At 44.7% G+C, this 26066-nt stretch overlaps 1 protein-coding gene across 11 annotated transcripts in view; it reads left to right on the top strand.

Moving 5' to 3' along the window:
• inpp4b (inositol polyphosphate-4-phosphatase type II B) overlaps window positions 1–26066 on the top strand; it is a 138219-nt gene that overhangs the window by 65853 nt on the left and 46300 nt on the right. For 10 of the 11 annotated variants that reach the window (XM_030352558.1, XM_030352560.1, XM_030352557.1 and 7 more), the window contains 4 exons: window positions 10050–10161; window positions 15816–15885; window positions 18543–18690; window positions 23817–23947. In XM_030352558.1, coding sequence (XP_030208418.1) covers window positions 10050–10161; window positions 15816–15885; window positions 18543–18690; window positions 23817–23947 — 461 coding nt within the window. Of the gene's footprint in view, window positions 1–10049; window positions 10162–11020; window positions 11237–15815; window positions 15886–18542; window positions 18691–23816; window positions 23948–26066 lie in introns of those variants that run through there. The other variant, XM_030352568.1, reaches the window with a different exon arrangement.

The following is a 26066-nucleotide window of genomic DNA, read 5'->3' as shown; positions in this document are numbered from 1 at the left end:
ACTGCTCGTGCTTTCTCCTCTTACTCATACCTCCCTTTCTCCTGCTTCCGTCTCGCATCTCGGTAACTTTGAGATGGAATCAGGCAGTGATGTATTGGCTGGGGATACAGAGTAGAAACAATCTTTCTCTGGCAATTTGCTTCGTGCTTCCTTACCTGACAGCCTAAATATCATTTAACAGGGCAGGTTGACATACCCAGCTGCACCCCTGTCCTTGCTACCACAATCCAGCCTATCACACTAGGGGGATATGTTCATATGTGTATGCGTGTGTATATGTGCTCTTGTTTCTGCTGGCTTGCAAATGCATTTGTGTGTGTTTTTGTGTGTGAGTGCCTGTGTCTATGGCAGCAGGAGAAGTGGCATGTAGTTATGCCTCCGGGCGATTAGGTGGGCATGATTCCTCTGAACTCGAAAAAAATGAAAAACCCTCGCTGGATTCATCAGTTCCCAGAGACATCCCCATCCCCTCTCCTGCCAGCCAGAATCAATGGAGGAGCAACAGCACAACAATGGCTTACTGTCTGCCGACATCAGCGCAGCAGTTCAGGCCGCGAATTACACCCGATCTCGCTATGTCTCAATTTGCCGTAGTTTGCAGATTCACACGCTCATAAGAGGTGCACGATTGCACATGTATGTGGCTTTTCACACACACATGCATACCGGTACACATATACACACACAATCACACCCTTCCATCCTCTCTGACGATGGATGTACCATAACATAGATAACAGCTTGTTAGTGTACGCTCCCCTGGGGGGATATCCAACCCTTCTCCTGGTTTCCATTATGTCTTCTTGGATCCGTTCAAGCCCTCCCCTCTAACAACCCCATCCCTATGTAGCTCTACAGGTGACGCATACAACCGCCAGAGATGGAAACATCCTTAACGACCTAGAACAAGGGGGAAACCATTTCTCTTTCTCGCTAGCTGATATCTTGGCGGTATCTTTTTAAGTCGATTTGCGCGAGTAGGCGAATTGACAGTGGCAGCCTGGATGCTGCATCGGCACATACAGTTGACATTTCTCCTCATAGTACAGTGTTTAGGGGGTTCGTGTCGACCATCAAACAAGCAAGATGTATTGTCACTACCTGCTCATTAGTTACTGAGAAGGATCTATTCAGTAAGGAATTCATAAGTACTACTTCACTTTGGAGACATGTGTCTGCTTGGATTAGGCTTCAGGTGAGCATCAACTTCACCTGGTTGTATTAACTGCCTGTGGCCCAGCCAGCCTGGTTGCATGCCATTTTGCCACATTACGTTTTTCCGGGGTTTAAATGGTACATACTGCAGCTGAAGATGGTCCGACTACGGGCATCGTGGTTCTTCATGCTAGCTGTGTAGGGGATAGCCACTCGGTGAACAAGGCCCATGATACCACAACGGCTACAAGGGGGGTTCCTTTGCTCAGATAATGTGGTTTACTCAGATAATGCCCATTCCTGTTGTCATAGAAACAGACAAATACTGAGGTCCTCCCATCTGAAGGGGTTGTGTAAACATGTATGTTCAGTGTTTGACCGCAGCCACAGGACAACCGCTCCAAGGACCCCCTATAGGAAGAACTCAACCCCCCAGATGGACAGCCCTGTCTTGATACTTGCACATAAAGGTCACTAGTGGCAGACCGCATCACAATCGGAGCAGGTCCGCAGTGGTAGAGCGATGATTATCTTGCAGTAAGGACAGGTTGTGTTCGCTGAGGCGAGCTCCTTTGACAGGGATAATCTCGTGGGCCAGTTAAAACGAATTGTACAGAACTAGATTATATTTAGTTTTTCGTTTTTCTTGAACATAGTAAAAGCCAGAACTTTAAACGAAAAAAAATATAGAGCCGAGTTTGCCAACCAGGCAAGCAGTACATGGTGGTAAATTTATATGTTGCGAATGAATGGTTCAACTTTTTAAATTAAGTCGTTATTGTGTGCCAAGGCCTTGACGAATTGCATCGCACTGGAGATGGCAAATAACCATCGTAGTCAAATATTACTCGAACTCAAAAGAGCATTTCAATTTATTTAGAAGCACTGTTTACTACACTAGAACATTTATTTCATTGCAGTCATATAAATATATATACACAACCTCAGATAACCCTTCAAACTACATCAATCACAATTTCCTAAAAAGGCTGTCTTTTTGAAGAGTAAATAACACGGACACAAAATAAATGCTAAAATACTTCACTTTTCCTTTCTATATTTTCCAACCCCAGGCAGCATTTTAAGCTCATGCTAATTCAGGAGTATGACAGATATCAGCCCACAGAACGCTTGAGCCTGCTCGTAGTTGTTGATGTTGTTGTTGTTGTTGTTGTGTTCTCTGTGTACACACTTTAATGGTTCCAATCTCAGCGCAATCCTCTCTGGCAATCCTGTAGGCTTCAATCTTTTCGTATTGAATGTGAGCAATGATACACACGATGAAGACAAGCAAAACTGCACCAGTAGAAGCCGCCACCGTCCCCCCCGAGCAAAAGCGAAAAAAAGAGATGGGTGGTTGTCTGGAACTGTCGTTGCAGATACAGCGTGAGTAGGCTTCTTTCCCCTCAGATGCAATTACTGCGCGAGAGCCATCTGTTTTTACGTAAACACACAGGGACACTGGCTTGTCAGCCCGTTCGCAGATTGTTGAGAAATGATTATGAGGCCTTTATCACGATGATCATGAAGACTCAGTCTCAATAGCAGCGATGTTGGTTACATTTTTCTCTACCTCACTTTATCGGTATAGTTATCTCTCTTTTTTTCTTGCTCCCCCTCTCTGTTTCTGTCCTTATCTCTCATTCCCCATCTCCCTTTATGTTATCTCACTCTACTTATCTCTATCTTTATCTCTTTCCATCGCACTCTCTCTTTTGTTGCGCTTCAACACTTTGTCAATACCCAATACCACTGACTCTTCCTTTCTCTCACTTTCTCTCTCTCTCTCTCTCTCTCTCTCTCTCTCTCTCTCTCTCTCTCTCTCTCTCTCTCTCTCTCTCTCTCTCTTTATGTCTCCCTCCCCCTCTTTCTCTCTATATTGAGACAATGCGTCTTGGGACATCGCGGGGGTATTTGAAAACACGATGTTTAGATGTTTTGCAGATGCTTTCAGATCTGTTCTTATTTAGGATAGCTTGAGGTTTCATTTGAAAACATGCTCTTTAAGAGTGGAAAAACAAGAGAAACTTGTGAGTGGTGACAATCCCTCGGTTAGGTTGCTCAGTTCTTTCCACTCTCTCACTCCTATTGCATCATCTGAAATATGGTATTGTGTTACCTAGAACAGATAAATGCACACAAACATTGAAGACACAGGCTTTCAATAAATTAAGTTGAGTCCCGGCGCCAATTAGTCCGATGTATTGAAAATCTACAGGTGATAGTTCACAGAAGCAAACCGCGTGTGCGTTTGCGTGTGTACGTTTATGGCAGGGTGTACGTGTGAGTGTGTGCGCACAACAAAATCCAATTATGTTTCCCATTGATTGTGAGTTTACGCTCTCCGATCACCGTGTCACACGTGCCTCTGTGTGTCGCTGGGTGCGCTCCATAATTACTTACCAAATAAAGACACAGGGGTATACATTATTGAGGCGCTGCGACGGGGGGATCTGACACAGTGTTAACTCCCATCCAAAACCCCAGGCCACATTACCGTCGCACAAATTGCCTCTCCCTAACACGCATCTGGCGCGGTGCGATTCACGCAGTGGCTGTCAGGTCTCCAGGGTGACGTGTGGTTTCAATGTTTCTATCGTTTGTCATTGTTGTTTTTGTTGTTCTAGGGTTGCGTTCCTTTGTAAGCAAATTCTCTTTTCCATTCTTGTCATTGAGTGCTATTCCTTCTTATGATGTAGTGCATTTAATCGGAAGGCCTCTAACAGTCCATATCCAGTCTGAAAGGCCCCGGATATTACAGTGAAACGATAACACACATAATACTCTGTAAATATATATCCAGTCTCCCAGTCTGCCCTCTATTCACATGAGAATAATTACCTGCGACCTTTCACGTGCTCAAACACCACCGTCCACTGCATTCCCCGCTAAGTGATGAATATCAACTTAAGGAAGATGATGCAATTTGGCCTAGTTTGTGCAGTGTAACACACATATATTTTTCACATATTTTATCTCTTCACTTATGCAAGCAAGTCGGAGTGAATTTTACATGAAGCCTAATGCGGCCTCTGTTTACCTCATCAGGAGGAATCGGGAGCAGGGTTCTTTATTAGGGAAACACTGTGGGTGTGGGGCGGGACTTTTCCACACAGGCCCAGTTAGTGTGTGCGCGTGTGTGCGCGTGTGTGCGCGTGTGTGCGCGTGTGTGCGATAACTGCGCGTGTCTGCCCGGCTGCTTGAACAATGCCAGCGGTGATGTCACGTTGATGGAGTCCCGACATCCAGGCCTCCCCACTACCCGGCCCCCTTACCGCTGACTCCCACTCCTGTGCTTATTCACTTCCACTCTGCCCCACCTCCACTAAAGCCCTCGTGGTGGTGTAGCGATCGTCCTCCATCCATCTCCCATCTGTCACTACACTTAGCTCCTTCCTGCTTTTTATATAGGTCAACTACCCCGACCGCAGTTCACTGCCTGACGTGTCACTGTAACTGTTGTTGTTCATTGTTTGTGTCCGCGTGCCTCGGCGCTTCATTTTCTTTTTGATACGTGCGGACACGTTACATCTTTCCCCGTTGCGAGGTGTTGGCTGGTAGGTTGTCCTCCCGGAGGCGCTGGGTGTTCGGAGGACAGGTTGCATGGTGAGGGGTGTGAAAGCAGATGTAGATGGTGGTGCGTGTGCCCCCCCCTGTCTCACTGCTGAAGTGTGGGCCCCTAATGAGGGGCCGGTGGTGACGGGCTGAGCTGCTGCGGCCCTGCTGGTTCCCCTGTCAGTAGCCTGCCTCTCGGCCTGCTTCCTGCGGAGGAACACACCTGACAGCCGTAGCACTGCCCGAGAGGTTTCCTCGTGTGTGCATGTAACAATGTGCGTGCATGGATGAGAGAGAAAGACTTTGTGTGGGTGTGGGTGTGGGTGTGGGTGTGGGTGTGGGTGTGTGTGTGTGTGCGTGTAACAATGTGCGTGTATGAATAAGTATGTGTGTGTGTGTGTGTGTGTGTGTGTGTGTGTGTGTGTGTGTGTGTGTGTGTGTGTGTGTGTGTGTGTGTGTGTGTGTGTGTGTGTGTGTGTGTGTAAGAACGAGATAGAGCATGCGTGTGCGAGTGTAACAATGACAGTGTTTGTTTGGGTGTGAGAATGAGAGTGTAAGAAGCAATCTGTGAAGTTCACCAGGAAATGGTAGGGCCTATCTCATATCAAGAATGCTCAGATATTGTAAGAAGGTTTTAGAGCTGTAAAGTATTTTCCCCCTCTAGCCCTGATGGGTTTCTATTGAGATCTGCAAAGGGTTTTATGACATTGTAGCGACTCCTTTAAACCGACGCCAGCAACTGGAAAGAGTCTCTCTGACACCAATTGTATCTCGACAGTTCCCTGACTAAAAATAGGTCAAAGTAGAACATTTCTTGATGAAGTTTTCAATGAAGTCTCTGTTGCTGAAGTGTATGTACTCAAGATAGAGTAATATGGAGCCAGCTTGCCTCATTTGAGTCTGACCTGTGATGTAAAACAAGTGGGTGTGAGTGTGAAAGTCGTGTCGGAAACGTCTAACAACAGTTGTTCCATTTGCAGTAGCTTAATGCGTTGGTGCAGTTCCTATCTCTTTTCAAAGTTAGCTCTGCCAGTGCTTCCTGACGACATACTGCCCTTCTATAGCTTCCTCTTTTGGACGGCAAACAGTGTGTACAAAAAAAACCTCTGTCTGATGCCGAGTAACCTTCTCTTGTGTGACAAGGATCATGGTAACACTGGGGAGTACTGTTTGCAGATCATACAAAGTCGAATAACTTGAGGCAATCATTAGTTAGGAACAAACCATTGTTTGTGTCCAAGCACACAATGCTTTTGTAAAAATGCCCCCGAATGTTCTTTACATCTCGCAAAGTTAGTAATATGGTGTCTCAGATTATTCTGTGTTTATATTTTGAATGGACTTTCTATGCCTTTATGGTAGCCTTGTGAGATCATCAAAGTATTCAAGTTTGGGTTTCACTATGAATATCAGTCTTGCTGCCCAGCCTGGTTTCATAGTGAAACCCAAACTTGAATACTGCTTGGAAAGCAATTGATTTCCAAATATGGCTGCAGCCTGACGTTGTTAAAAGAAAATACACTCCAGTGGTTCAGAGGGACCCTCGGCTCCATTCACTCTTTATGACTCTGTTGAAAGCAACAAAAAATTCTTATAAGAGAAAAGCCCCCTCTGCAGATATCTGCTATTCTTTTTCAGTTTCAACATCGTTGTTCAATCTGTTTTGGCGGAAAAAATTTAATTGAATTTGGCAGACTGCGGCACTCCTTGTTCGACACAAACTAAAACCCCATGGATCCCATTGAGAGGAAGGGAGCTCCCGTTCAAATTATGGGATCCAGGCCAGACAGAAACCTCGATGACGTGAGGGTTCGGGATCAGGACGGTCTCACGAGGCTGCTTGTACGGGGCGAAACAGTGAAGAGGGACCAGGCAATGGGATGCTCGAACAAAAGCGCAGGACCGAAGCTGGGAATCAAACAGGGGTCACGGCTAGCGCTTCAGCGCGAGACGCCGTCAAACCTCCCATCTCCGTCCAGAGCCTCGGGAGATACCGTGAAGAGAGTCAGTTCCAGTGCCGCCATCGGGCGCCAGGACTCCCACGCTCGCTGACGTGTGGCACACGGGGGAATGGCGTGTTTGTGTAACCGGCGGGATGGGATTTTAAATGGAGATCAGCTTTTTAAATAGAACGTTGCCTCCTTGATAAGACGTCCCCTTTTCAGAGGTGCCAGATTCGCGGCGACGGAAGGTTCTAAGCACATTATTTTTGTCACTTTAACAAAGCTGTCTGATTAAGTGTTGTCATAAAAGTAATCCTGGGCCAATTGGATTTATGGAAGGATGAGATCTCAGGCAAGGAGCAATCTGCAGATTTGTGCCCACGCCAGCTCCAACAGACGGAGAGAGGCACGGAGAGAGATGGTGGGGCCCGGGGGGATGCATGGGGGTGTTGGTAGTGGTTGTGGTGGGGGTCATGACATCGATGGAGGAGTGCAGTAGATATGCAGATTTTTTTTTTTACCAAAATATATGTAGAGATATTTCAATATGAGCTGGGCAGTTTCTTATTAGCACTGTGGGTGCAAAAAGTACAGCTTTGATATATCGAAACTATTCATAGGTTTAATAACTCCCAAAAGCATAAATCAATAATCTACGACGCACAAGCACCCACAATTATATACTGTGGAGGTTCGTATGAGTACTCTAGATATAGTTATAGGTATAGATATATGATAACTCATATTGTATGGGTATAATAACCGGTAGATCTGTAACTGGCAGCATCCCTCTTGATCTCTTTCTCTAATATGCATAAATCATTTATCCATGAGAGATTTTCTACAGATGTCCTCGTGGTTGCTTCCAGTCGGGAACTTTCATTAGTGGATGGACCGAGACAATCTGAAGAGTAGCCGGTCCGAGCTACAAGAACCGTTTGCCTCGAGAAGACCAAACACTAAATGTGATGCATGTTAATCTCCTCTGCTCTCTCTCTCTCTCACTCTCGCCCTCTCTCTCTCCATTATGTGTAAGGCGACTGTCAGCTCACACTGTTTTTTTCAAAGTCAGGGTGACTTTCTTCTACTGCGCCCCAGTACTCAGCAGAGAGAGAGACATAGACAGCGAGTGGGAGGGAGAGTGAGGAGGAGGAAGAGAGAAGCGAGAGAAGAGTTAGGAGGGGAAGGGATGGACGGAGAGACGGAGAGAGAGGGAGAGAGTGAGACAGGAACAGAGAGGAAAGGCGGATGATGGTGATGTGGGATGAAGGATAAGGGGGGGGGGGGGGGGGGGGGGGGGGCAGCGTGGAGAAGCAAACGCTGAGACAGGTGTCTAGCAAGGGACATTAATTTGATTTATAATCCAGCCAACATTACTTCCCTTGCTCTGGGACTGTTGTAAGACACTAAGTTAAACTTACACTGTCCAAACTGCACCCGCTTTTCTATTTTTTTTTACCCCGGCTCCGTCCCTCCCTAATTCCCCATCCTCTCCTCCAGTGCTCCGGATGGATCTCCTTTTCCCTCTGCACCTATTCTCCCACCTCGCCTTCCCCTGGGGGGAGTCATCAAACTAACTCCCTCCTCCCCCTCTTCCCAGCAGAGATGGCTTGGCCTTGAAATGCGCCTCTCTCTCTCCCCTCCTGACTGGCCTGCCATTTTCTAAGACTCTGCCAAGCTTTCTACTCCTTATATCTCTCTTATTCTCTCTCTCTCTCTCTCTCTCTCTCTCTCTCTCTGAACCATTAGCTGGCTCTTGGACATGGCATAATTTCTGTCAGCATGGAGTGAAAGTGAGTGCATTACGGATAGCTCTATTTCAGCGGGTCCAACTGGCTCCTGCCTTGTTCAGGGATCATTATTCTTCATTTTGAGGATGTCTGTCTTTCAGCCAATACTATAGATTTTCTATTACCTCCTTAATCATAGCAACGTCATTGGTTAAGAGATTGTTATTGGCCACCTCCCTGATATCGAAATGTGGCCTTTTTATGGAGAAGCTACACGGACAATTTGGCATCGTTTTCCTCCTGATATAGGTATAGTTTCTATGGAGGCCCTCTACACTTAGCGTTAGCATCAGCACCTGCTATAATTTCCCTATAGTGGTTATCAAGAGGAAGACTTAGCATTACCAAGTTAGCATAGCAAGCCTATGTGGATGACATTATATCATTAGCATTGTCTCCCTGTAGATTTCCCTGTGTATCATAACCCGATTGTTTTCCTCATTGTCGCCGAGTCGTGCTGTGAGAGGGGATAATGCGTTCCTGATGCGTCTCTGATGGTCCCCATTTTGTCTCTGGCTTTCCACTGCTGGGTTCCTCGTCGCCCCCTCCTGTTCCAGGAAATTCTACCCTGGAACAGTGTTTTTTAACTGAAAAAAGGGATTTGCCATCAATAAAAAAAAAAATGTGCATATGTACGAATATCTTTCCTCTATTTCTCTCGTATGAGCACAAACAAAAATAAATTTTGTTCAAAAACAGGGTCGATTTACTCAAATGCAGGTTGGAGGTCCAAAGAAAAGACATCTATAAATAAACACAATTAACTGAATTAGGGAAGCTGTGCCTCTTTCAGCGCACATGTAAATGGATCCAGTTAAACACAGCTTGTCGACAGTGGGTAAAGGGAGCTGAGTTTAGCAGATAGCGCTGCGTCAGCCAACAACTCAACCCACGGTTTGGTTAATTACCCCAAGGTGATATCGTCGCAGTTGTAAACGCTAAAGCCTTTAGATTCGCTATGACAAGAATGTTTCTAACCAGACGGTAACTGTCAAAGGACACAGAATGTGTGTCACATTAAGTCGTCTGCCTTTTGACATCATCTCAGAGGAGATTACAGCCAGACTCCCGCAGGTGAGATATGGAAATTCCATGTCAAGCTACATAGCAGTCAAAACAACACAAACATGTCAAAGAACTCTAGCAAAAGGAGAATATTCTCTTCGAAAACAACTCTCCATTTTGGAGCCATTATTGCCTTGCAACCTCATCAAAGAGCAGTAGGCATATTTAGATCTGTTAATAGTGAATTTAGTAGCATAATTAATATTAACTTGATTATATGCCCACCATTGGTTGGTTGGTATGATATTTACTGTGTGTGTGTGTGCATGTGTGTCTGTGTGTGCGTGTGCGTGTGTGTGTGTGTGTTTACTACTGTATACACATGTATGTAATATGCATAAGGTATTTTCATATGCATCTCAACGGGCCGTTGAGGGGGCTCGGGTCTGCAAGGACCCAGGTTTTTGATTCGCCCATTGTGCATACTGTGCCGCGAGGCGGAGAAGCCAGTATCTAATAATTCCCGCTATTCTATTTGTTTTTCCCACTAAGAAATATGGATTCATATTGATATTCCCTCTCTCTCTGTGTCTTGCCGCAGGTCCTCTGATGGTGTGTGTGCGGGGGGCTCGGTGGTGGTGAGTCGTCTGAGGGTAGGGGAGATGGAGGAGGCGGATATGGACCACATCACAACAGACGCCGCGGCGCAGAAGGTGAGGCGGGGTTGGGGACAGAGAGGGAGAGGGAACTCTCTGTACATATACGTGTGTGTGTGTGTGTGTGTGTGTGTGTGTGTGTGTGTGTGTGTGTGTGTGTGTGTGTGTGTGTGTGTGTGTGTGTGTGTGTGTGTGTGTGTGTGTATTTGCCACACTCCTGGTGCTAATGCTTATAGGATTAGTCTGTTACTGCTCAAGTAGCCTTGCTGAGATTAAATAAAACTTCAGCCAAGCCCAAGGGGATTGTGTTTGTGTCTGTGTTGGTTGGGGGTGTGTGTGGGGGTTTTGGTGTGTGCGTGTGTTTGTGTGTGTGTGTGTGTGTGCGTGTGAATTTGCATGTGCATGTGTATGTGTATATGAATATGTGTGTGTCTGTCGGTTTTTCTATCTTTCGGACTGCATGATTACAATGAGTAATAAATGTATTGCCATAAATTCGTGAATCACTTCCTATGTTCTTGCACAATAGAAAATCCTCCAAGAAGAAGAGGCAAAGCAAAAAAGTTTTTTGAGAGAGATATCCAGCCTTGCTAGTACTCTGCGTGCATGTAACAGCCTTGCTACTGTCAGAGTCTGTGGTAATGTGGCCAAGCAGCAGATATATCCTGTCCATCAAGTCCATTCTTCCCTTCGTAATCCCCTTCTATACTGTTCACACTGCTGAGCTCCACTCTTCATGCTAACACAGAGAGAGAGAGAGAGAGAGAGAGAGAGAGAGAGAGAGAGAGAGAGAGAGAGAGAGAGAGAGAGAGAGAGAGAGACAGAGAGACAGAGAGAGAGAGAGAGAGAGAGAGAGAGACCGGGAGAGAGCGGGAGGGAGCGAGAGAGAGAAATAACGAGAGGGAGAGAGGGAACAAGAGAGAGGCATGCATAGAGACGGCGGGAAATAAGGAACAAGAAAGAGAGAAAGGCATGAATAGAGAGGGAGCGAGAGAAGGACGAAGAGAGAGAGAGGCATAAAGAGGGGAGAGAGATTGAGCAGATCTGAGCACGGTGTGTTCCTACGTTAGATTGACGGCAGCCTGACGATTGAACCATCCACATGGGATGCTGCCTGACAAGCAACAAAGTTGTATGTACTCACATTTCTCTTCAGATTCCCAATATTTCTCTGTGGAATCTGTTTGGTGTAATGAAGAAATACAGAGATTGTAGTCGCAAGGGGCACGTAGAACCTAGGAGGTGCTGTTTTTAGAGTTTAATTAACATTTCTCTCTCTCTTTCCGTCTCTATCCCACTTTCTCACTCTCGCTCTCTCTCTCTTTCTCTGCTGTGGGGTTTTTAGGTTTATTAGTACTGTTGGTGCAAAATAAAAGCTTAGATATCATAACGGTATAACTCATAAGCAGAAAATCCATTATGCGTGATATAGACTGACATAAATGTACACGTTTGCACATGGATTAAAACTAGAGCTGTTAAGCGATTAAAATATTTAATCGTGATTAATCGCATTAATGTCATAGTTAACTCACGATTAATCGCGTTTAATCGCAAATTCTTTTTCTATGCTAAATATCCCTTGATTTTTTTGTCCCAGAATTCTTCTCATTTTAATTATCTTATCAGCATGGTGAAGTGCATCGGCTTGCCTTGTGCAAATTATTTTTTATTGATAGCAACATTGGCATATACTGATCAAAACAGGACGATACAAAAAAAGAGCCTATAGTGCAATTAAACGACTGCTTTGAACAAATGTCATTTGAACATAGCAGTCAGGCTACTGCTTCTATGTTTTGAGCCAAAGAAAAAAAAAAAAAAAAAAATGTTTTATTTTTTTTAAATAAAACAATTGCGTTAATCGCGCGATAATTTTTTTAACGCCGTTAAAATTGGTTTGCGTTAACGCCGTTAATAACGCCTTTACAAAAGACAGATAAATTAGAAGCCTCTTTTGCAAGAGTGACCTGTTAGCTTTAAATTACAGAGATTCTATGAACGCCAAAGCCAAATTTAACGCTGAACGGTATTACCATTAGAAGGATCAATGCTGAATATAGGATCAATGATGAATATATGGCAAAAGAGAGATAAGGAGATAGTTGGCAGACTATTCAAACAATTTACCATTTTGGTTGTCCAGTCCAATGAGTTAGGAATGTTGATGTGTTGAATGTTGTTCAATATATGGCGTTGTGTGTACGTGTGTGTCTCTCTTGCATGGATGAGTGACACTAGCCCTGCCTTTTTGATGCTGGTTATAGGATGTTCCCTGCTACGCTCTCCACTTTGTCCCCCACAATCTGGCCACCCAAGCCTGATGTGTGTGTGTGTGTGTGTGTGTGTGTGTGTGTGTGTGTGTGTGTGTGTGTGTGTGTGTGTGTGTGTGTGTGTGTGTGTGTGTGTGTGTGTGTTGTTTGTGTGTGACTGCATGTGTGTGGATATGTGTGTATTGGGTGGCCACACTCATCTGGCCACCCAAGCCTGATGAGTGTGTGTGTGTGGGGGGATGTTAGTTGGCATGTGTGTGTGCGTGTTTGCGTGTGTATGTCTGGGTGTGTGTGTGTGTGTGTGTGTGTCTGTTTGAGTATGTGCACCCCCATAAGAAGATGGAGCCAGTAGGGTGCAGCCGATGACGCAGGTCCATTTGACCCCATAAAGAGGTAGACGGGATAAAACAAGACAGAGGCTTCAGGGGCCTCCTGATCATGTCTGTTTACTCATTGTGGCCATCAAAGAGCCATCACTGACGCTGTTCCCTGCCAAGAAACACAGCCAGAGAGAGGTTCTGCTGTCTCCAGCTGCGGGCTCTGACCGTCCTGTATCGTTTTCACTTCAAGGGCGAGGCTCGTTTGATAATTGCTCATTTCTAGCAGCAAGTGTAGTTTCCTCTTTGATGTGAATCTGTTGTTTCGGTGTGTCTGCAGTTGTGTGGGACAGTGTTTTCTGAGTGCTGATTTCTAGTACCATATCCTGCCGTGTGTGTGTGTGTGAATGTTTTTGTATCTGCCTGTGTCTGTGTGTCTTTGTACATGCGTGGCTTCGTGTAGTGCGTAGTGGATGTAGGGTCCCCTTGGAGGTGTGCATCCGATTCCAGACCAGCTTTCCGAGCTCGAGGGAGTGATAGATCACCTCGCCGTCATTAGTAGCCCTTTTTTCCGGGGACAGGTTTAGACAGAGAGAGACGCATGGCAGCTGTTAAACTGTGTTAAACAGTCCGTCACGGTGGCCACAGATGACACAGATAGATGGAGACAGATTGTTGCCTGTCACCATTACTTCGATGACCAAGCTGGCCTCAGTGAATATACGATGGAGGAACGCTCAGCATCAGTAACGGGGGACTGCCTTTATGTAGCGATTTTAATAGCTGGGGCCACTCAATGCCTTTTACAATTACTGCCTCACATTCACCTGTTCATAGGTCACACATTCATGCACCAGCCGGGGTGTCATCCGGGTTAGGGAACAGCCAGCTCGCAGCAGCAGTCAGGGGAAACCGTGACTCTTCAAGTTTTTCCGCTGGGGATTGAACCCGCGACCATCTGGTTGCCAGATTGTTGCTAGACATTCTGAGCTACTGCCGCCCGATGTCTAACAACGACAGATGTATCGGCAGAGTGCCAACGTCTGTTCCTCACACGACTTAGTATAGGAACTTTATAGGTACTCCCATTCATAATGCATCCATTGATTCTGTTTATTTGATTATATTTTAGTACTTAATATGGGATACTTAAAAGTCCCCCATCGTAGATCTTAAATTGCTTTTTCTCACTTTGGGGGTGATGTGCAATGCATCAACCTGTTGAAAAAAATCAATTCCTTGTTGCTGTTTGGTGGGATCAATAGCGTTTTCAATATCCCTCCTCCAAGGAGTGATTCATATTGACACCGAGTGGGAAGCACGGGCTGCAGATTTAATTTGAGTGTGCTGGATACGGTCACAACCAAAGTCAGTAAAGATGGAAAAAACAATACAATGGCTTCTTCTCGTGACAACTTCTTCTGACTGTAAAAAAGGCAGAGAGTACATAATGACTATGTTGTCAACTCCCAGCTGAACGTTACAGGGTTTGATCCCCTATGTCAATAGTCTAACCTGTAGGCACCATAAGGCAGGATGCCTCTATCCTCCCTGGTACTAAGACACTCATAGCTATAGTTCACTCTAAGTTGCCTTCAAGTAAGGTGCTCGAGGACTATTTAATAGTACTTATTGGTAGTAATAGTATGTAAAAGGTCTATATATTATCTAACCTGCATGTTCAAAGTTCCCAGGGTCTACAGAACTACTGAAATTGTCATGATAATATCTGAACCCATAGTTATGAACGAATATACACTGTATGTTCCCCAAGTTCTAGTGTAGTCGAGCCCATGTTGTGGCGGTCTCTAATTTATGCAAGTAATTCACTATACATACAGATGAAATGTAATGGCCATGCAATACCAGCAGTGATGATGCTCATCGATCCCATTATAACACATTGATTTAGCTGACGCTTTTCTCCAAATCGACTTACAATGCATTCACAAACAAAGATGCAACCCAGAAACGCAAATATCATGCGCGTACAAAAAGGTTTTTATGAAAACCAGACAAGAGTACAAAGGAGCTTGTGTTGGATCCCATAATACCCCCCGTCATCATTTCGTAGCTTGGTGTTTTATTTCTGGAGTCCACTGAAGCTTTGGATTTGACTCCCGCTGAAACATTCATGGTTTGAGGATTCGGGGATACATCCCTGGACCAGATGCCCACCGCGGCTGTTGACTTTTGTTGGGTGGTGCCGTCCTCTCTCACATTCAACCGCATGATGCACTGAGCCGGAGGCTCCTCCACCGAGGAAAAATAAACAGCCTGTTTATTCCAAGGTTGAATTTCAGGATGGATGTTGGAGAGGGAGAAATGTGAACGGCCGAATAGTCCTTGTAAAAGAACAAACAGATCCGGCTTCATTCAATCTCTTTTGTTTGGATGGACAATATGATTTCGGTTCCCAGCGATGACAATAATGTACATATGATGACCTTTGTTTGTCTCACGAGCTGCATTCATCTCCTGATTTATTTTCATGACACTTCCTAAGGATATCCACTTGGCCGATTATACACAATTAAATTGTTCTATAACTTGAAGACAAAAGCTTTGCTGTACGTTTACCAGCCTCCCTCCCTGACAGCTGGGACATTCTTTTTAACACCTTGCCATCCCTCTGCTACCACAAGCACACGCACACACACTCGCACACATTGCTGCCGCCCGCCATTCGTCAAACACGGATGGGAGGAGGCGATTTATTTTGAACTCGCAGGACCCCACAGCTCAACGTCTACTGTTCTATCTACTGCTACGGTGCGTTAATGGGAACTGTTTTAATGGCTTTGTCTGTCTGGCGTAGCGTAGCTTTTGCAAGAGTGTCGGCTGTTGAGACACCTTGATATTGTGTGTGAGCAGGGATAAGCAGAGGTGGAGAACGCTCAACGTTTTGAAGGATGAGAGTTGTGGGCGTAACAGACATATGGAGGAGAATCAAAGGAGATATGGATGGAACATCGCCACCGTTGAAGTTTCATTTCCATATGTCAATCACTGGCTTCTTTTCCTCCACATGTACCTTGTAAATGAGCTGCCATTTACTTTAAGCCTCTCTCTCTTTCTGTTTGAATCTTTCTCTCTATGTCTCTCTCTCTCTTCTCTCCAGTGTGCCATGGTGTGTGAGTCCTCGTCCCACGCCTGCGTCAACAGAGAGAGCTGCCTGGCTACAGGACCCGGTAATGTTCACTAATTAAACACCTATAATTTGCCCTGTCCATTACCACGGTAACATAAAAAAACATTATCTTTATCTTATAATTCACAAAATTCAATGCATTTAACCTTCGCTAAAAACATAGCATTTTCCCCAAGTCTGGTCATCTTTTAGCATGTATGAACTTATAATGCAGTGCCCTTAAATAACCCCTGCAAGAAATGGGAGTTGCGGTCTCTCCAGAGACTTTTCATTCAATTAAATAATGTAGATTATTGCTGCTTGGGTGAGTTGACCTTGGGAGTTCTTTGGAGAGCTGGAGATAAATACAATGGGAGAGAGAGAGAGAGAGAGAGAGAGAGAGAGAGAGAGAGAGAGAGAGAGAGAGAGAGAGAGAGAGAGAGAGAGAGAGAAGGATGAGGACTAACAATGGGGGATTTGATATTGGCCTGACACTTAGGTAAGCATCCTTTGTTTTTAGTGGAGTGGCAGACGATATCGCCAGCTGTGTTGGACTAATTAGGAAGCAACTCCAAAAATACCATATTCATCTCTGGAAACTATGGAGATGGAGAGAGAGAGGAATGTGTTGACTATAGGTGAAATGTGGTTGGCCTTCAGAAAGCAGACCTCCCACAGCTTCGAGGTCCCTCAATGAGAATGAATTAGCTTTCATTTTGATTCCCTTCTTCCATGACTCTGGGTTTTCTAACCTCTTTGCTCCTCTCGCAACTTTCTTCTTCAAACCATTCCTTGTGTTTGTGTTGTCTGTGTGTGTGTGTGTGTGTGTGTGTGTGTGTGTGTGTGTGTGTGTGTGTGTGTGTGTGTGTGTGTGTTTGTGTTTGTGTGTGTTTTTCTCATCTTCCTTCCCTGACCAGTTGTCATGGTGTCATTGTCATTTCCTCAATCTAAGATTAGCCAGGAAGTGGCGTTTTTTTGGCGCAAAGGTACACAGCTGCCAGCCTTCAAAACAATCCAACCCCCCCCCCCCCCTACCACAGCACACAAACACACAGGGTAGATTGACTCAATTTAGGGGCCTCTTCTTTTTTATTATCTTTCCCAAAGCGGGTCTGGGGGTGTGAGTGGCAGCCAGGGGGGCCCAGGGGGGGCCATGCCCAGGAGCTCTGGGTACTAATTGACTTAAGAGCCGAGATGAAAGCACGCAGCACTCTGATTGGCTGTCAGATTAGCATGGTCCTACAAGGGGGGTCGGGGTCACAGGTTAATCTGTTTTCTGGGATGGAGGTGGGAGTCAGCGGCTGTTTGGGGTCTTTATCCCGGACCCTTTCCATCTGTCCCCTCACTTACCCTCTCACCCGTTCTCTCCTTTGTTCCTTCCTTTCTTCCGCGCTTCTTCACTTAGTCTAATACTGCTCATCTATATCCACTAATGTTGGCGGACAAACTAGCTATGGTCAGCCTCGTGTATATTGTATACTTTATTTTACTAATAAAACATTTATTCTAAGTCTGTAGTGTAGGCCAATGCCAGTGCAGAGTTTCCCCCCGACTTCATGAGGAATAAAATGCCTAATCTCTTGGGAATGGAACCCCAAACCCTGGCAGTATTTATGGCGTGCTCTAGCAGTTGAGCTCGACAGAATAGATAAAGGTATATTAATATAATATGTATTTATCTATACATATATAAACATAGACATACACAGATATATTTATATATTCGTAAACAGCTTAGCATTGCAAACGCATTGCAAACGCGTTGGAATAGATATTTTCCTGAAGGTGTGGTGGTGCAGCTGATGGTTTTAGCCCAACAAAACATCCACATTTCCAATGTACCCGGAGCAACATTATGTGGCGCCACAGAGGGGAGATTACCAGAGTTCCACCGCGGGTACTTCACCACTGACTTACTACTGAGTGACTTCCCTTCCACACTGCGGTAATGAAGAGAGAGAGAGGGAAGCTGTTAACTCTGCTTGAGGCTTTGCTTGTGCCTTCCCTGCCCTCTGCTGCCAGCATGCAGATAAGAGCATTACAGCTCACATTCTCCGTCCTCCGGTCTTCAATTGTTGCCATTAGCCAATCGAAACCGAAGGAGTTTGGACGGAATGCAAACAGGGTCCAATCAGAGAACGGGATGGTATATGAGGGATGTGAGGGGTTTTGTAGAGTGCCGTTTGGAAACCCACAGGTCGTAGTTTAAATCCATCACTGTACAACAAACACAGAAAAGGAAATGGTTATGGGGGCCATAACGTGGTAATGTATTTTTGAGTTAATTCCGCGGGGGTGAAGGAAAAGAGTTCAGACCTTTTCCTGGAGGACCAGCAGCACCTTATCTACCTCAGACACACTTATTGATTATAGAATTTCATTTGCCACTTTCCAACGTTCCTTGACAGTTGCGTCCTTGAGTCTCCCCATCCGTGAAAGCTGCTTTGAACGCTCCTTTCGCTGTCTTGGAAATGTAAAAAGTTTGAATTTGTTTGTTTGTGTCGATGAGGTCATTTGTCATTGCGGTATGACATTGGTCTCAAGTTCTTCTGTATTTTTTGAATTCTCCAAATATCCTTCTCTAAATTTTTCTCGGGACTCGCTCTTCCCTCCCCCCCTCTATCTCTCCCCCCCCCTCTCTCTCTCCCCCCCCCCCCCTCTATCTCTCCCCCTCTCTCTCTCTCTCTTTCCCCCGCTCTCCCCATCTCTCTCTCTAAGTGTTCAAGAACCCTGTATGCAAGGTGTACAGGTTCCAGACAGTGGACAGCAAGTGGATGCTGGTCCGGGAACAAATGGAGGAATGCACTCTCTCCTTCAGCCTGCCCAAGCAGCTGCTGTCCTTGTACATTCAGGAAGACACGACAAGGTAAGCCCATGGCATCAGTCACTCAACTCTGAGCTCAGGGGTACTTTACTACTTTGACTCAGTATTTAAAGTTGAACTTGATATCCGCTCTGTTGGTTCCTGGCTGATTTTTTATCAAGGTGTTTAACTTCTTGAAGGCACATTTTAAAAGGCATAAATGATTCCCTAAGATTAGCAGCCGTCGTGGGGAAGCTATGCATTATTCATCCATGTTTATCACTTCAAAGGGGACTTCACCTGCTCCGTTCGGAAACACTGCAATCATTGTCCCCCTCTCCAGTACACACACACCCACACAAAGACACCCACAAACACACACAAATGCACACACACACACACACACACACCAACCCATAAACATGCACACACGCAGACATGCATGCATAAATAAATGCACACACAAACATATACACACTCCAACACACCAACACAAGCGAATTCTTCCTAATCTCCACACATTGAATGGGTTATATAACATGCACAACCTAAGAGCAATGGAAACCACAAAACCGCTACAGCCTTCTCATTAGGGTGCAGTTTGAATGAGGAGCTGGTCAAGATGATGTGGGCACAAGCACACACACAGCTGATCCCTACCTTGTTCCCTGTGTAACAAAGAGCCCAATGCGTTGCAGAAAGTCAATCGAAATGTCCTCCCCCTGAGGCAACACTAGAGTTCCTTAAGACAGTTCATTGTGTTTTAATATCGGCCTGCTCATATGTAAAGGTAAACTGGCCCATAGGCTTGAATACGTCCAAAGTGCAACAACAGGTAAACCACATACTTTCAACAACAATGATGCAATCAGAGCTTTAATAATACGACAGCAAGTGATGAATTGATGGAGGCTGTTTATTTCACAATCCATTGAATGTCCACAACAGTCTTTGAAGACATTTGCCATGATACTTCAACAAAAGTCAAACCAGCTGTAACGTAATTAATGGTTTAGTGTTTCCACGGCAGCATATGTGTGTCTGCAGTAGGTTAGAAGTCAAGGCTTCTCAGTCCAATCAAGCCTCCAAGAGATAGCTCAGTGGCTATATTTGAGTTGATATGTTTAATAATCAACATCAATGTGGTTATAAATGTCTCCACGGACTCCGGAGCCTCTCCAGCTAGCCAAGTCTGACAATGCTGCTGCTAGCTATTTGCTTTTTAAGTGCTTTACTGGCGCAAAAATCTGAATGGAGTGACATTGTGATATATTGTTTGGCTAGAGAATGCTACTGCCAGACGATCTGTCCTCTTTTACTACTTCATTAAATATGAACTATCAATGTACAGTGGGAGAATCTCTGTGACGGTGTTAGTGTGTGTGTGTGTTCGATTTTGTAAAAATGGAGCTTATCAGCATAACTGATTTGATATAAACATCCCCAGACAGCTATCAATGTCTACCCATAATCATATTCATATAACTGTGAGTTCTCTGAGAACGTAAACGGTGTGATCATTAAATGCGGCCGTTTTTCCCCGGGACGGTGTGTTTTGTGAAGAAAACAACCCAGATCGCTTGGCATTCCGCACACACAGGTTGGATTGACCTGCGACACCAACCCCTCTGTGATTAAATTGAGCGGACAGTATAACACACCGTGAAATAAAAGGAGGCTCCATGACAGGGCTTTTGGAGGGGACAAAACGAGGCATTCTGTAAGCCTGTTGTGTCTGCTTCACCCCAGCTCCTCCTCGCCTGTGTCCTCTCTGCCTTACATTCTTGAGTCCACTTTCTTCCGCAATCCATTTTACAGCCACTTACTCTTGAATACGTTGTTATAGTATAGTGTTATTAGTTTGTCCTTTCAGAGAGGCCTTTATCAAAAGGGACTGACGGGTGTGGTTAGGCCGCTTGCTCAGATCCCAGATCAGAAACCCAGATCCTTTCACCAGGGAGTCAAACACTGACTATTACTATGCTGCCGGTGTTTTTGATAATTATTTTGTGATACTATTTGGTCTATTTTTCTCCCCTATTTAGCTTGTTGGCTCCATTGAAACGTTCTCATTATTAACTTCTTTGTTCCGGTTTTGTTTTGTTGGACTTCCCTAAGTTGCATGGATTGTTTTCTTAGTTAGATGGCCTCTGACCAACTGCGACAATCTGTTGCCAATGACTAACTACCTGTCCAGAAAAAAACGATGAATCTGCAGAACAGGAAGAGAAAGCCTCAAGCCACAATTTTCTTTTTCTTTCTTTTGCTTATTTAACCACGATTAAGTGAGTAATAGTTAATGTTTATTGTGGATAAAAGTACGGTTTACAATGCAAATCTAATACCAGGTGTTGGTTCTGCCTCACCTTTCTCCCTTCTATACTTTCTTCTGGACAATAGAGCTCTGATGAGGGGACACGATGATAGGTTTTCTCTCTCCCCTTTCGCTGCCTTATCCCCTTAATTTGGCCACGAACATGTTCCCCTATTTACTGTGTAATCAGCATTGCGCAGCCCTAAGCCCTTGTTGCTGCCCCCCCTGACACCAAATAACAGGTCTGTCAGTGTGTAAAGCTACCCTTCCACATCCTGACGCAAAAATAACAGTGGTTTGGAGAGAGAGAGAGACAGATGGTATGGATTATTGGGAATTGTGGCAATTTGTTAAAGACCACTGTGTCTGTCTAGTACTGTGAAAGGGCCCTTATAGAAACCCTGGGAAAATCAGAGAATATTGCTATTTGATTGGTTAAAATGGCACATTTGGGGGTGTTAGGGGGCCACTTTGGGCAAAGTGGCTGTGCTTCAAACAATATATTTGATTGAAGCCAGAGAGAGATGTGGAGTAGGACCTGCAAAGATCTCCCTGGCTGTGAAATGCACCTTAACATCTCCACTACACCAGCGATGGTGTTCCAGTACAATTTCCGACTACCTCCATTCTAACTGCCGTCTTTAGCACACCATTGAGACATCAGCATGCTTTTAAAATCGTATATTGCCACACCTGCATTGATATTAAAAGAACAGTTGTGATCTGTATTTAGTAATGCAGAGGGGATTGTTCCTGTTGAATTGTTGTTTATAGATATATTGTAGCTCATTTGGGGGCTGCTGTTACCCAGTGTGTCTTAGTACATTTCTTCCAGTGGAACCCTTTCTGAGTGCGTGGGGCCCCAAGTGTGAAATAAACCCAGAGGGAATCAAACCCCGTCCCGTGCTATTCAAAATACACAGGACACAAATTTGTTGTGTATTGTGGACAAACAATGCGTACCTCAACAATTAATCTGGCTTACATAGGGCTAAGGGAATAAACTCCAAAACAGCATTATTTAAAATTGGATCTGTTTGTGTGTGTGTGCGTGTGTGCGACATAAATGGAATTATGTATCAAACATCGGAAGGCAAACACAGCTGGGAGTGCCGCAAGATACGGCTATGCGGCTCTCGATCAGTAATGTACGTCGGCTGGCTTTCCGTTCACTTAAGAGACCAGAAGCCCCCCATGCCTCCGCTGCCAGAAGCGCAGCCTTACTTACCGACAACCACCTCCTAAGCGGCGCAGTCGCCCAGCGTGTGGCTCTACCCCTGTCCCCGAAGGCAGTTCACTGCACCAAGTTTGTTTACCACTGCAGAGACAAGGGAGAGAGAGAGAGGCTGGTCATCATGTCACCGTGTGTTGTTTTTCATCCGACCCGCTGTGAAAGAAAAAGCCGTACAATGAATACGATCAGTGAAGCTTATCCTATCTTACCATTAACATTGCTTCACGCGCTTTTCACTACGTTGGCAGAGGGAAGAAAACAAGCAGAAGCACATATGGCCCTATAACATAACAGCTACCACTGATGTGCTTTTTAAATACTAGTACATATTTTCCGCACTTTTCTTTCAATGATACTCATTATTGAGAAAATTCGGAAGAATTGCTCATTCAAGCAGGCTATCGCATTTTAGGGGTTGTAATTGTCCACACAGTGTAGTCTTTATCCGAGGAACAATGCATACATCATTGTTAGCTTTTCCTGAAAGCCATTATACATTTCCCTCAATTATTTCCTATCGTGACACTGCAATTTACTGTTCAATAGGGCGAGTAGGCTGTCTGCTCTGATATCCCTGATTCAAATGCTTATTACGTTCTGCCATAAGTGGGTGATTATAACCCAGAGAATCTGTGAGTAGATACATTTATTAGCCTTTGTGGCCTGGTGGGATTCAAAACCAAGTGGGAATCAAACCCTTTCACTTGGCAGTGGTACTGCAAAGTGAGCTACCCACCAAATTGAGCTACACAGGAAAGAAAGTATTTTTACTGTGGACACAGAATGCTTACCTCCACAATTAATCTGGTTTACATAGGGCTAAGGTAGTAAACATCAAAACAGCATTATTTAAGTTAGATCTCTCTCGGTCTGATGTTAATGAAATTCTGTCTGTGTAAAGTCTTTCAAGATAAAGACAGCTTGGAGTGCTGCATGATGCAGCTATATTCCTTTCAACAAACAATTCTAAAGAATTGCTTACACAAGCCGCGTTTCAGCTTCTATGGGTTGTAACTAATTACCCACAAATTGGACTTCTGATCATCAGGTTACCGCCTGTATCATTTTTTCTTTGTCCTTAACGCCATTGTAAAGTCTCTGAAATATTTCCTATACTTTCACCGCAATTTACTGTTCAATCTGGCGTGTAGGCCATCCGCTCTGATGTGTCTGATACAAATGCAAATGTAGTTTATCCTTTAGACGAGGTCATGAGCAGGTTATTTAAACAAAGAGAATTCTGATGTCATTCCTGCGCTCCCTCTCCCTTAAAGGCTAGTTGCTATGGTCTGCAACTGATTTTGATGGTCCAGTTTCCTCAATATTCTCCTCATTGTTATGTTGAAATAGTCTTCACTTTTGTATACATGGCATAATGTTTAGACATGTATGTAGAGAACGTTAGAAGGCCATGGAGAAGGATATTCGTTATTGATTGATTGTGATTCAGTATTTTGTCCTAGCCACAGGCTGTTATGGATATCTGTGTAATTTTCCATCTGCTTCATTCGTATGTGTGTGTGTGTGTGTGTGTGTGTGTGTGTGTGTGTGTGTGTGTGTGTGTGTGTGTGTGTGTGTGTGTGTGTGTGTGTGTGTGTGCGTGTGTTTTTTTGTTTGTGTGCGCCTCTGTTTGTTATCTAGGGTACAGGAGCTCAGAGACCTGGGGGATCTGTCGCCCCACTGGGACACTCTGAGGAGGGAGGTGATCACACAGTATGGAGGCCTAGTCAGCTCCTACCAGGACACGCTGGCCCAACTGGAGAAAATCACTGGTACGCCTCCTTACACCCGCACACACACACACACGCAAATACATAGATACACACCTTCATAGAATTGCCTTCAAACATGCAAAACACATGCCCAGAACCTACATAGTTACATAGTTGCCATATATATATTTTCCATTTGCATACCAAAACTTATGGATATAAAAAGAAAAACAAATACACACACACAAACACTTGAAAACATCTGCAACTTTTATGCTGATCAACTTTAATAGACATGAAGAGAGACACACTTACACTCCCTCGCGAAGACAAACATAATTACATTCCCACTTAAAATGTTTTGGGCTTTCAAAGGACATGGCCTGTGTTTCACAGATCTAATGATACGATATTTTACATTTATAGTTTTAGTTAGCATAGACTTTGTAATGTAGACTTTCATCATCTAAAATAAAAGGCTTTACTGTTACATTGTCAGTAGTCTCACAAATATAACTTTAGATTAATATCTGAGGGCAGACCAGCACAAATCTGGGAGTACGGGAGGTTTCACTATCTTTCTCTTCATATTTGTTACGACCAACCGTTTTGCTGGAGGCGTGGATCTGTAAGCGTGTAATTGGCGAACAACAAACTAGGCCAGCAGTAGTAAACTGTAAAAAAAGAAGTGTCTGTAAAGGTTTCATATCACCCCGTGCTGGCCCCTGCAGAAATACCCTTATTAAAATCCCTTTCTGAGATCCATGAGTATCTCCAGTAGAACAACTCGAAACAGAAACAAAAAGAAAACAAAGCGTTTCTCTGCCCCTTGGATGTTTTGTGTAAGGGTCTCCCTCCAGAAGTTCTGCTGTGTCCGAGATGACAATGTCACCGTCCCATTGAAAGAGAGCCAATCGTCGCCTTAGCCTGGGGCGTATGTTGATCTTTACTCTTGACATCAAATTGGTTCCATCAGGCGACTTTGGATACTTGGTTTTATTTGTAAGCATCCAATCAAGTCATTGGAGCAAATATCAATCAAAAATTTGGAGACAATCTTCCTATTTTCATAAATAAGAAAAAAATTAAATTTCTTGCTTTTCATTCAGGTTTGATTTACTTGACCATAAAACTTTGCACAATGGAGCAATGGAGGATTTATTTTCAAATGCAACAATAAAATTGTCTTATTATTGTGAAATTATACACAATCTAGTCCATAAATCAAGTCTTTTGTGGAGACTTCTTGCAGCTTTGTTGCATTTGTGTATAGTATGTACTCAGAGCACATGCTGGAAAAAAAAGAATGCTACCAAATGAAAGAAACAGGGACAACTTTTGTTATTAACCAATAGCAAGTGTTTGTACAGTGTTGTGGTTAGAATCTTCGCCTCCCAGTTGAAAGGGTATGAGTTCGGTCCCCAAGGTCCAATGCCTTGGATACAAACATCCCCTAAACGAATTCCAAAGTGTACAATTCACAAACAATGCTCGACAATATCCAGTTATTTCTAGATAAGAGGAAATTACATACAAACGTATTTCTCTCGTCTCTGTCTCCTTTTCTATCTTTCTCTTCTCCATCCTCCTCAACTTTATTGATTATTCACTCTGGGCTTTGCCTCTGTGGCCATTGGCGAGTGATGGATTTGACCACGACTCCCTACTGTCTTGTAATGAGACGTTTGTCAGTGTGGCGCTCCCCTGCGACCAGCCCTTTGAGTAATGATGACTCCTCGCCACTTCCCCTCAGCACGCCCGGGCCTCCCTTGGGGGGGTGGTGGGAGTGAGCGGCAAAGACCAAGGTTGTTGTTTCGGACGGTAAGAAGTACGCGGTGCAGATCGTTATGGTTCCTGACAATACTCCCTTGTTCTTTTTCTTCTGGAACGCCATCGGCCAGATGTCACGCGACATGCGATGGACCCTGGCGCCCGGCTCCGAGGCGCGACAACGCATAGTGACAGGAGCACAGGGGAGGAGGATCAATTATTGATAGCTAATGTGATCAAAGGGGAGGTGAGAGGCGGAGCGGGGGGGTGTGGGGGGTGTGGAGGACTTGCGTACAGGGAGGGAGCATCTGAGCCCATGTAGAGTGGGCGGGTGTGAAGAAAGATGGAGCGAAAATCTCCAGGAGGCCTCGGCAGAGGATTACAGATGGATCATGGACGCCGACCGAGG

The sequence above is a fragment of the Gadus morhua genome, chromosome 3 (genome assembly GCF_902167405.1).
Source record: "Gadus morhua chromosome 3, gadMor3.0, whole genome shotgun sequence".
Classification (NCBI taxonomy): domain Eukaryota; kingdom Metazoa; phylum Chordata; class Actinopteri; order Gadiformes; family Gadidae; genus Gadus; species Gadus morhua.
This window is presented reverse-complemented; position numbering and strand designations above follow the sequence as displayed.